Source organism: Harpia harpyja, chromosome 6, assembly GCF_026419915.1.
Source record: "Harpia harpyja isolate bHarHar1 chromosome 6, bHarHar1 primary haplotype, whole genome shotgun sequence".
NCBI classification, from domain to species: Eukaryota; Metazoa; Chordata; class Aves; order Accipitriformes; family Accipitridae; genus Harpia; species Harpia harpyja.
The window spans coordinates 58,062,746-58,076,144 of NC_068945.1; the positions used below are offsets into that span (position 1 = coordinate 58,062,746).

General features: G+C 37.0%; 1 protein-coding gene across 13 annotated transcripts in view; it reads right to left on the reverse strand.

Moving 5' to 3' along the window:
* The window catches only part of MAGI2 (membrane associated guanylate kinase, WW and PDZ domain containing 2), a 770,074-nt gene that overhangs the window by 518,149 nt on the left and 238,526 nt on the right, over positions 1-13,399 (reverse strand). For 12 of the 13 annotated variants that reach the window (XM_052789023.1, XM_052789022.1, XM_052789031.1 and 9 more), the window contains exon 2: positions 11,636-11,752. In XM_052789023.1, coding sequence (XP_052644983.1) covers positions 11,636-11,752 — 117 coding nt within the window. Of the gene's footprint in view, positions 1-11,635; positions 11,753-13,154; positions 13,394-13,399 lie in introns of those variants that run through there. The other variant, XM_052789024.1, reaches the window with a different exon arrangement.

Genomic DNA, 13,399 nt, shown 5'->3' on the forward strand with positions numbered 1-13,399 from the left:
TCATAACAAGAAAATAAGAAATATTAGGTACTGATGTTGCAATATATAGGTACATGGTTTTAATGAGGAATGATAAAATGTGCACTCTGCAGACCTGGTATAACCGAGTATTCCCATTAGTGCAAGATTAATTCTTTGCAAAAAGATGTAAAATAACTGGAAGAACCTCAGTCTGCCCATAATGCTTTAGATTACCTGCACTCATACACATGGAATGGTTTTGCCATCTTTTGCAAATAAATTGTTTCTATTCAGACATGAAAAATAGAAAAAAAGTATGTAGCCAGCTGGGCCTCATCAGCTGCAACTGAGTAAAGCATGGGGCAACCAGGAGAAGCTGCACCATGACAGTAGACTGAGGGGCTTTGCACCAAGTTGTGCTGACTTGTGTGTATTATAACAACCAAGAACGTCCGTATAGGGATGCGTTCCTGATATCCCCTTTTTCCCAGCCGCTCCCTCTGGCAGGGCAAAAAAGGGAAAGCCTTTTTATTACATGAGACTGCACAGAACAGAATAGCTGCACAGAGATTTATGGAGAGTTTCCATAGATAGAATGAAAAGGCAATAGCCCAGCTCTTCACTGCATGTGGTATCCAAAACAGTGAAGGGAAGAGAGCTGCTACACCAGCAACGCAAGCCCAATCAGCAAATGTAGGTAGTGCTGATAACCTTCCACAAGCAAACAGAACTTGCAGAGGCTCAGAATCGCTCAACATTTTAGTGGGAGACAATGGAGAACATCTCTAAAGGAACAAGAGGGTTTTTTACAGATGCTGCTACTACTACGAGGAAATCATTTGAAAAAACAGCTTCTGAAAGGAAATCTTGCCAAATCGCTACTTTGAATGCCACCATAGTTTACATTTTCCAATGAATTAAAGGTCATTAAATGGCAGGCTATTCTCTGGATTCTATGAGCTCTTCAAGAACAAGTGCAGCGCAATGTGCATTTGCCAATTAAACGAGGTATCCTGTGAAACGAGTGAATCATAGCAGGACAGAGCTCTACTGCATGATTCCTCACACACCTGCAGTCAGACTTTCCAGGAAGTGCTCCACAACTTCTTCTGCAGAGGAAAAAAAACCCAAATGGATTCTATTTTTCCAAGAAGGGGTAGGTTGGTTTTGATTTAAAGCTTGGAAAAAAAAGACAGACAGACATTTCTGTGTTTCTCTGAGATTAACAAATGCCAAATGACAGGTCAAGCATCCAGTTAAGTCAGTACCAATATGAGTTGAAGAACTCATATCAATACCAATATGGGTTAGAAAAGAAAGCTTATCAGCCAATCAAAGAAAAAAATAGGGAATCAGAAAATACAGATGACTTGAAATGAGTGGTGGTGTGAATTTGTGATTAGCTAAAGGCCACTAGAAAGCAGGTAGAGAGTGCACCATCAGTAGCCTAGAGTGAATTTAATTCTTTCCTACATATAAAGTGATCCACTATTTTTGTGAACAATGTGAAAATATCTTAGCAACTTATCACATGTATTACTGATTATTTTCAACAAAAATACAAAGCAAATACATTGATAAAATAATGGCACATGTAATATATTATTATGAAATTTAATACTAAAAATATCTAATCTCTTAACTGGAAAGCATATTGTTTTCTAGACCCCTTTATAAATGTCCATACCAACCTTTTAAAATTCAAAGACAAGAATTTTAAAGCAGAAATTACAACACTGTTCTGTATTTAAATCCAGATCACTGCTTTCATTCGAAATACAATCTGGAACCTCTGCATTATTATAATTATTTTTTTAAACCAAAATATATTTCTGCCATCTCCACAGTGAGAACATTTCCCTATTCAGAATCCTTGAAAAAAATTTGACAGAATGATTTGAATAATCCATATTAGATTGATAGCTAGTCAAGAGGTTGATGTGTTAATAACAGTAATACATTGGAAAAAGAAAAGTGCATTGGGTAGAATCAAAACCTGGAGATACAAGAGAAATACAAAGTTGTGACAAACTGTCATGGGACAAAAACAGGACAGTGGTACCCTCAGGATAAAGAGAAATAAAAAGGAAAGGACTTGCAGAAAAGAGTTTTCCTCATAACAGTTTTCCACCTGTAAATTATAAGTTAATCTCACCCCTACTGGCGAAACCAAAGCTTTATTCACTCTTAAGATGTTAAAAAGCACCTCTTTTATCTTCATTCTCTATTTTTTTTTCCTCAAAAGGATTTATTCTAGCCAGGCTACTTTTGAATCTAAACCATGGTGCCATTAGAGGCACTAGTCCATCGACCTGGGCTTACCACTCACAGAAGGTTTGTAATTCTTTCTTTTTTTCATAGGACACAGAAAATGTGATAAGTACCTCTTTCTTTAAAGGTGGGGCATGACAAAATCTCAAAGCCTGAAAAAAGCTTTAAAGTAGTCTCAGTTGTATAATCTCACTAATGCAATGTAGTTGTGACCTTTTTAAAGGAAGGGAGCAGTGGCACAGAGCACAGTGTCCAAACAAATCAGCAAGGACCTGGGCTCCAGCTGGTGTGAGGAGGCTACTGAACTGCAGGTGCACTTCAGAGATATAGATGTGAGCAAGCCGGTTATTTGGTGAACCCAAACTTGGCCAACTGCTTAACAATTCACATAAATTGCTCAATATGCATCAGACTATCTATTCACAAGGAAGTCCAACCTCACTACCGCTGATTTTCTTTTGTTGTGATTGTAGACGAAAGCCCCAGAAGAGAAAATCAAGAGAGGCACATCCTGCCATAATTTATATTGGACCTTTTTATTCAATGTTGCAAATATGGATTTACTAGCTTAATTTGGTCATCCAATTCAGAATATCTATTCTTTTACACAGCTCTTTTTCTTTTGTTGCTATTGTTCTGAATTTCTAAGAGCAGCTGTTGGTGCTCCATGTTCACTGTTCAGTTGTTCTTCAGATGAAAATCACCAAGTAAAGGAAAGATTATCCATTGTCTCTGACCATTTATCTTCTACAGACTAAGAGAAGACAGAGAGGATTAAAAAAAAAAAAAAAAGGCTTTAAATGATACTAGGAAAGACAGGAAATCCAAAGGTTATCCAAAGACATGAAAAGTTCCAAAATGAAGAAGCTTTTTGAGGCAACTTCAGTCTAAGCAGTTCTAATGTTCCCATGTGAATTGCATTACCCACGCTTTATCACAAAACTTGTACAATCTGGCATGCACTTCTGCCTTTATGTAAAGTACTTCAGCTTCCCTCAAGAAAAAAAGATCAATTTTTTGACCTATTTGACAGTAGGTGGAGACTAAATTTATCTAGAGGATATATTTTAAAATCTTTTAATATCAGGAAGGCAATTCAGAAAGATCATGTAGTAAATAAAAAATTGTTTAGAAATCATAGGAATGCTTACGTTCAATAATGCTGTGACTTTTGTTAATCATATTTGTAATTCTCATAATTTCAAAGATAATTTTGTTATTTCAGGAAAAAGGTCAACAGTACATCTAAGACCTTCGGGCTGGAAAAGGCTACTGTCATAGGGAGATATAGTCTCTACCCAAACTTCAAGTTGCTTTAGGTGAGTCAAAAGCTATGACTTGTACTTGTAAAATAAGTTAATTGTGGCCTCTTCTATTATTTGCTGTTCTCTTTCTGCAGGGACAAGGTACTTCATCAGATTTATGCTATTGCCCCTCTAGTTTCTTGCTAGTTCTCGAGTAATCAATAAGATTAGTGCTATCATCAAAATTCATTTAAAACTGCCACTATCCTTTATTCTTTTGGTATCATGTGATTTAGAGAACTCATTTTGCAACACTAGAAAGCCTTCCCAAAGTTTAAAGAAAAATGGATCGATTCTTGGGGGCAATCAGCCAAATATCTGGCATTATGCATGTGTTAAATCACATATAAATAATTACAGACAGATATGATTAGCAACCCAAGCTGCTTGCCAGAGACATTAGTCTTTAAATCACATGCCAGTTAATATCACTTAAGGAAGATATGCGATATTCTTTTGTAGGAAAACTGCTTAAAAAAGGTCGGGTTTGTAATTTCAGAACTTCTTCCTGCTTTTTTTTTTTTGCACTGCAAAAACTTCTAGTGACTTTAGTGGTATTATGTCAACTGTCCAGTTGGCAGTGCATCAGACTGTATGTTACACAAGTAATTGGTATTGGCACTGCAGTATAAAAAAATATTTACTGATTTTGGATGATTTGATTTTGAAAATGGGAGAGAATAGCACAGTGTTTAAGGGAGCAGAAAGGAAGGAATGAAGGAGTGGAAAGAATGGGAGTAGGGGGCAGAATAAGAAGTCTCAGTTTCTTACAGATGTGATTTGGGTGCAAGGATCTCAGAGAAACACAAGTTGTTGTAACCATACAGCCAATGAAAATATCCTAATGTCTTCATACAATCTTTCATGGGACATTCAAGCTGTAATATAATAAGTGGTATACAACTACTGCTCTTTTATTTGTTACATCTATTCTGACTTCATACTACAGTTATACCACATCAGACACATTCCATTTCCCTTTTGTCTTGAACAGCATTTATTTTCTTTGGATACCCATTATTTTAAGGTAAGTATTTAAAACAGATGTCTTAGTCACTGAAAGCTGAGAGTTGATGTCCTCAGTACATAGACGCGAGAAATTTCCAAGAAAAGGTGACAGAAATTATGTGTGTGTTCTCTCTCATGACTAACAAACAGTACAGTATTTTCTATCAGCATTGCTATTTGTAGACATAGTTTGGGCATCTGTTTACCCTAGATCGTAATTAAGATAAAATAGTAATTCACTTTGATAAATAAAAAACCCAAATTGTTTTTTGCTTGGTTTTCTTTTCATGCACTGCTTCCCACCGATGGGGATGCAGTGCCCGCAGCCCAAACGCATTCTGAGCCCGAGCAATGCTTTGTGCCCACTGACTGAGTGACAGTGCAGGGCCAACTGTAACCTTTACCACCCTGCTCTGAAACAGACAAAAAACCCCCATAAAATCACACAGAAAAGTCAATACAAAGATGCATAAGCCAATCTCTTTTAACCAGACATTCCCAGCGTCTTCAGAGAAACAGGTCAGTGTACCATGTGCATTTCCAGGAGGTAATTAGGAATAATAAATGTAGCAGTGGAAAAGAAAGCAAGGTCCACGGGCACCAGTTTAACCACCACTCCACTTCATGCAAGTCAACTCAGGCACTGTCTGTGCTGTGGGTTTATTTGTGAACTGTTCTTTGCCTCTTCTATTTAGGCTGTCAGCTATTTGAAGCAGTGACCTCCTCATCATCTTCTGGTACACGTGGCTGGGCTGCATATAGCACAGCTGGGCCCCCATCTCACGTCATTACCTGATTTGGTTTAATTTTGCTTGAGTTACAAAAAAGGCTGAATACGCTTGCCAATGATTCCACTTTAAATACACCTTGGAGGTGTGCTCCATTAGATACACAACAACATTTCCCTAGAGCTCTGCATTGCTCTATTCTGAGCCATCAAAGTCAAGTCTAAGCAATAACTAACACTTGTCTGAAAGAATAAAGTAGTCATTAAAGTTAGGTACTGTTATTTCCAGTGATGCGGACATTTCTTCGTGGTACAGTGTGCTAAGCACAGGTTATTTTATCCTAAGAATAGTTCCTTATGACATCAAACTGGCAGATCTTTTAACTGACAATATCTGGACTAATTTGTTTCTTTTAAGAACAAAGCTGTGCACTGAATTTCCACTCTTGAAAGACACTTTTGACGCTGAACAAACTTATAAGAAAAATATATGAAACCACTGGCAAGTCTGTTTCACACATTCCCCTTTGAATGCTCTTGGCTATTTACTTTTTAAGAGGAATAAAATATTTTACAAATGAAATTTGAAAGGCCTTATATTTGTCCAATTATAGATTAGTCAAACAATCTCACATCCTTATTCAGAGCAGCAGAACTACACACACAGAGCTTCTGCGTGGGATGTACCCTCACCCAATATATATTTATTGTCCACTTGACTTCTGCCACTCTTTCCACACCTTTAAATTCAGAAACTTCAGATGAAAACCTGGGTATGTAATTGGTATTTCCTTCAGTATTTATTCGATATTGTCACTCCATTGTTATGGTGACTAATATAAAAGGTATTAGAATTAATACAAAGTACTGTTCTATGATAACAACTATTAGCTCCAACCCCAGGGAGGAGGGGCAGAAGAGAAAAGCCTCATCATAACTCAGTATATACCCAGAGGTGCCTTACTTCTTCTGACTGGTATCCGTGAAAAAGACTATGAATGACTATGGTGTCCTAACATAACACACCTCTCTGCCAGAAGGAAAGACCCTGATTGTTTTTGAGAGGGAGATTTCTCCAGGGCTGAAAGGGTGGAGTGAATGCCCCTGAGGGCTGAGTGTCTTCACCACCCTGCAGCTACTTCTGCTTCAAGTAGAAACACATTTTATTGACTTCAGTATCTAAAAAGAAAAAAAGCTAATGGCACTACCTTTGCCATATATGGCAAAGAAAAGCAAGTCCAGAAAAAAAAACTTGAAAAAAAATCACTGCATACACTTTCTCTTCTGTGAAGAGGACTAGGCAATAAACAAAAGCACTTTGTAATATATAAGGCTTCAACAGTACACAGATAATACTGCAGCATGTAGGTTAAATATATTTATACATAGACCAGATTATACCAGAATAGAACAAACACATGTTTGAAAATGAGGCTTTTCTTTAAAGTCAATGACCCAAGAATCTAATTATTCACAGAAAATGGATAAAGATAAGAAATCACAGCAGAAAGGGAGGCTATTATTTCATAGCCTCCCTTCATAGGTTTCATATTTGTAGTTCCGTGTGGTATGTATATTCACCTAAGAGAGCAATTGTAACGCCAATAGGCAAACTAAGCAAAAGAAGGAATTATTATCATAATTTCATATGTGGGGAACTATAGCACATAACAACTGCATTTCTTGCCTGTGGTCACTCACATGCAGCATGTGGCCAAGTCACAAACGGAACCTTTTTTCCTATGTGGCTGACAAATGTCTTGAATAAAACATCCTTCCTCCAAGTCTATGGTAATAGTAGTATTGCATTATCCAGTGTAATAAGTCTGAGCCACGCACCCAGTCCTCTCCATTCTTTCACCACTGTTGTTTTTCTAAATGCAAACATTAGGAAAGAAACTTCCTCATCCCCATGACTTCCCCCCCCCCCCTTTTTTTTTTTAATTATTTCACATTATCAATGTGAACTTCTGCGATGTGGCCAGTGAAGGATGCACTTCTGGGCTGCATCTTTCAGCGGTGTAAATCAGCGCAGTGGGACAGAGTAATTTACCTGAGCTACTGTTGATCTGAGGTTATATCCCAGAGGATATCAATGGCAACCTCTTTGAATTAATAGATGATTTTTTACTTCTATGAATCAGCTTGTCATTGTTTGACTTTTTCCAGTGCTGTTTAATCAGAATGTCTTCCACTATCATTTCATATTCCCTGTCTGGGAAGGAAGCATACAGACTCTATTTTCCACCACAGCTCCGCTATTTTGCCAGCTCTTAAAGAAATGGAATTTGCAACTGCTTGGAAGGACATATCAAAGGAGACAGGTCTGATCATGACTGTCACTACCAAAAGTTTTTTCCTGTCACATACTCTTCCCAAAGCTTTATTCTTGCAATGACAAGAAGTTAGAGCAATCTCTTCTCACATTAGTGAAGACTGGAAAGCTGCTTGCCCACATGGCAACTGCAGTTTGCTGAGAGCACTACCAAGCACGAGGTGCAGCATGACTAATTTGTTGTCTGCCTATAGCATCCCCAGTCCTAGATGTGTTTTGTGGCCTTTCTCCAGATCCCTGGACTTGGACAGAAAGGAAGAGTGTCAGATACTGCTTACCTGTGTTTAATAACTACCACTTCTCACCATGACTACTTTTCTGTATTGTAGGACAACCTCAATGGTTAGTGCTCCTAAATAACTTCAGGAATAAGTATAGGATATGAAAACTATGCTAAGAACCCACACAACAGAAAAAGGGGAAGAAAATATGAGACAAACTTCAGTCATTTCTTCTGAACTTGGAAAATTGTGAACCTTTCTTTTCCCCAGAACTGTCTTTTGTCAGTTTTTGTTTTCCTCTGAGATACTCACCATATTTCTCATCTGTATTACTTTTGGTTTCCCTTCACCTTAAGTCCAGTCCTTCTGCTTGCATTAAAACAAGAGCTGTGCCCAGTCTTCCTTCTCAAGAGCGCACATTTTCTTTTATATTATTTGCAATACTGTATCTTTAAAAAAAGTTTCAGCTTCTTGACCTTGTCTGTTGAAAACTTTATTGCTTTTCTAACTCAGCTTCAAATTAACATAACTTTTTCTTCATTTTCTTGTTTATGTATCAGTTTCATTACTGCTGTCACACAGCTCTGGGGACAGAGCTAGTTAACGGCTGCATCTTGACTGCTGCAAATACAATCGCATGTTCTGCCCTGGGATATATGCGTGTAATTCCTGTTGACAATGCAGGGAAAATCAATTTCATATGGCACTGAGAACTGCAACTACTTATGGAAGGCAGCATTTGACTCTTAGGGTTACACGGTCATTTCTAATTTGGTAGAAAGTGGCACTACATTATTAAAAATAGAGAAATATAAGGATCACAAACCCAACCAATTCATCCCATCCACAGGGGCCACAATTTCCAAGTGCAGAATTGATCCATTATCCTCATGTCATGCGTTTCTGGCCCATCCATCCTTTGATGCATACAGGGATATACACTTATATAATGTACAATTCAAATTCTTATCCAGCAAATACTGGCTTACCTGTTCTAACTACATTTGGCTTATCCTAATTTAAAACCGGTATGGATTTAGCTCTCCACTTCCTAGTTTCACAGAGAATGCTCACTCATTTACTGTAAGTGAAAGATGTCTTAGTCTGACCTGGAAGGCTGAGAAACCAGTGGTCATGCCCACTACACTGCTAGGGCCAGTGCTGTCAGTCTGAACAAAATGCAAAGAACAGTAAAAACTCAAGGTCAAGGACGCTCATATAAAGGTTCTCCTGGTTTTACTGGCAGTTATACCTCTATAACTGAGGAAAGATTGCAGGTGCATTTTTAAAGGGAAAAGGTTGCCACCTATTTTTCAGATTTTTTTTTCTCTTTATGTTACAACCTTGTCATTGGAAATAAAGGCTACATTGCCTGCAGTTGGCTTTCTCTCTCTATTTTTCTGCACAAGAATTTGACCAAATTGAGTGCTGCTTTTGCTGTGCTGGCATCTGTTGCAAGATTTGTAATAAGTACATGGTTAGTCTGTACTCGTTAAGTGAACTTATAGGCAATGGTATACCCGTTTAAATATTACTGCTGCACACTAAAGAAATCTCCCTACCAGTTGTAAAGTACAGTGTCTGGATGGCTAACCATTACTCTTAGCCTATGTACAGAGCTTCAAAAAAAAAAAGAAAGAAAATAAAACAAGACTGCCAAAAGCAGAAAATTTTGAATACCAGCACCCTTGAAAAGTAAGTTCATGATTAAAAAATTAGTTCAGTTCAGTTAGATGAAAAAAAGAGAATGGTTGAGAACATTTTCCCTCCTAAACATGAATGCTGGAGATAGAATAAGATTGCATTAAAAGAGATTCACCGCAATTATGATGAGGGGAAGCCTGGGTTGCAATCTATCCAATGGTGTCCTTTTCATTCACCAGATTATGAAAACTTCTTTAGCTAACCACATATCACCCTGTCTGCATTTGTTAATTTATTTATTTTAAAACACCTGCATTTCAGAAGGGCTACTTTCATAAGATTTTCAAAAAAATTTCAAAGAAAATATGTCACTCAGGCACTATTTTTTCTTCTTTTTTTTCTACCACCACTATTGAAAAGAGTCTCCCACTCTATCCAAGAACATTCCTGCTCACCTAGCAATTCAGCAGCTGTCATCCCCAACACTATACTATTTTTAAAAATCTGGTTCTTACTCAGTTAAAGATGCTTAATATGTAATACGATAATGACCTAAGAATATAACCACATAAAATGTCACAGAAGATGGTTAAGTCACAGCAGAAGAGAAAGGTAATATTAAGTGCTTACAGGTTCCAATTGTGGTCTTCATGTTTGTCATGCTACTTTATGAATGATAAATTTGCAAGTATTGTATTTCACTTGACAAATGAGAACACTTTGTTATTGCCTTGATTAAAAACAAAACAAACCCCAAAACTACTCATCATGCCCATACTGCTGACAGACAGCATGTGTTACATGTGTGCAGTTGTTGCAATATTGTTGGGTTTTCCTTCTTTTTAATCTGGATCTCCATCTTTAATATGCATGTGCTGGGGCTATAATAAGTATATTCCTATGTTAATGACCCTCCCAGACATCCTAAGAAGTGGGATTTAATCTCAAAACATATTTGTACTTGCATGTGCACTTCAGCTGTGACGTTTCTCAGCACTTTCAGACAAACCTGATTCATCTTAAATCTCACATAAATGTCATGGTTTTTATTTTCTGCATACAGGTAATAATTTTTTAATGTTTTTCTCCACCTGCCTTTCTAATCAGGGATGAATAGAACTCCTGAAATTAGGGCTTTATATTTATTCATCTTCAGCTTCCAAAAGAAAAGGGAAATGCTTGAGCGCCTTTTTTTGGTGGAGATTTTCAAAGCTCCATTCTTTAATGTAATGAAAGAAAAAACATACAGTAGCATTCACAACACCACAGCTTTCAAAGAGCATCCATTCACTACCATATAAATAGCACAGTCAATTACTCAGTTTACCTTCCTCTCCCTAACATTCCGATGTCAAGTCTGCAAATTCAAAGGTGCACCCTTTTTCTGCCCAAAACAGAAGCTCCATTTTTTGTCCACCAAGAAATTATTTTATGAGGGAAGAATAATGCAACTTCAGTCAATTTTAAATTATATATTGTCTGTCAGCCAAGTAGATCTGTTCTGAAAGGCATGGCCCTGACAGTTGGACATGGCTTATGTTAGTCCGTTTAATTTCATGTCTACTGCAGAAATAGGTGAATAATGTCAATAGCTACAAAAATGATTTTAGAGGTTTCAGAATACTTCAGATATAGATACCATTGACTTAGGCAACAACAAAAGAACACGCATACAAGACAATATGAACTTTCAGTGCCACGCTTGCTGCACCTAAACAACAAAATTTCCTAGTTTATATGTTTCCTCTGTTGCCCTATTGCATTCTAAACCCCATGGTATTACTATGTAAAGTATAATACTGTGAAATACGAGGCAGATCAAAGTCTCTCTGTTGGACATCAACTTAACCAGCCCAGAAAACTTTTTTTTTCTTTAAATTTGTGCTTTTTAAAACTGCAGAAGAAAAAAATTAGTATCTAGAGCCACAGTATGAGAACTACAACTTTTAAAACACCATGCAATTTCAGAAATTAATTCAGCATTAGGCAGTTCAGTTTCTCAGCAATAACGTGGAAGACATGAACCAAGCCACAAAACTATTTACAGGAGGACTGCTTCATCTACAGTCCTCCTCTTCACACCTTACAAATGCCCTCAGCACCATTAATTCAGATAGTCTGTTGCCACTAAGAAAACAGATTTGTTCATCTCCACCCTACTCACATGGCACTGTGCGGAGGTAGAGATTGTCTCTTATGATCTGCTGGAGCTCATGGTCTACTGAACCTTTCTGGAACCGTAAATTGAGGTAGTGACGAAGGTCCTTATCAACAACGCCTCCTGCCAAGGAAAAGACAAATGAAAGCATGATTTAAAAATATATTGCTTTGACGAAAGCAATGAATCACTTGTGAAGTCTCAGTGGCTCATTTTCCTTCGTGTTTCTGCCACGATGGATGACAGTAGCACAAAGAGCTTTCTGGTTAATGCATGCAGTGGGTATAATATTATTTAGTATTGACAATTGTAAAGGTTAAAAACAGTTAGTGACAACTAACTGGCTAAATCTGTACAGTTCAGAATATACATATAGGATTATAGACAGAGGTGTCAAATTTTTTATGCACAAAACTGGAACATATTGTTATTATATAACTACCTACTTATATATATCTAAATAATACATTATTAGGTATTATGTTCCGCATGACCTTGTATGAATTTCCCACCTGCTTATTAAAAAAAAAAAATCTTAGTTCAAAATGTCTCTGTAATGTTTGGTGTTTTCAGTCCAAGTGTAACCAGAATAAAATGCAGCTGTCCTTACTGATCATATAAATATGATATAATCTTTTGTGTTGTTTATTTCTAATAGCACTCACATCTGAAAAAATACTATAGCAAACGAGGGTACATATTTTATTTCCACCACTGAAAAGAATCATTAGTAATACAACATCTCAGCATAACACTGCAAATGTGGAAAAAAAATTGAATTAAAAACCCCGTATTTGCCACTTTTACTATAACTCTAGGACAAAACAACTTAAAGTATTTTTTAACCACTAACTGATGTATCATGTTCCACTATTAAAGGCACACCTATAAATCTAATCCAACATGATTAATAAACATTTCCCAATATAGTTCCTCTGCATTTCTTTTAACCTGGAGTATGGATCACCTTTATAATTATGGAAAAAAGTCCATAAATAACTGCATTTCTTCCTCCTCTGAAATTCTGACATGAGAAAAACACAGAAAATCATTACTACATTGAGTTCTGGCATATATTCCCGAGATGAAAAATTGCAAGTAGATAGATCCGTAACTTGTTGCTTCATACATTCAACCTTAAAACATTTTTTCAAATGGCATTTGCTATTGAACCCTCTGCCAAAAATCTTATTGACTTGGACTATGTAAAGATTTTCCTGTAAAAAGGAACAAACAGCATTCCTACCTAATTATTTGAAAGTCACTGCAGAGCACAAATAGCTATAAATTAAAATATGTTTCTCCTTACAGCTATTCCTATTTATCTGCCAATTACAAATCCATAATCTTATTATTGCTGCTTTTTGTCAAAAACTTCAAAATCTTTTGTTCCAGGTTTATAAAAAGCTTATAAATAATTTCTCTCATCTTTAGCTGAAGGCAAAAACCCAGCAGACTTTAATAACCAAAAGAAGAAGAAAAAAAAAAAAAAAAGCCCCAGCTCATAATAGACACAAAGAAATACCTGTGTGCTTGGTTCCCAGAAGCTGAGAACTTCCATACAAATCTCTGTTCTTCCAGCATCCCAACTGAGCCACTTAATCTAATCTACTACTTTGGCACCACTAACCCTGTTTCTAGCAACGGGTTCTGTTTGCAGAACAGACCATCCTTACTCCTGCTAATTTCTTATGAGATTTCAGAGGAGGAGAGGGCTAGAGGATGCTCCAGAGAAACTCCCTGCTCCTGATCACAATCTGCTGTCCTTTC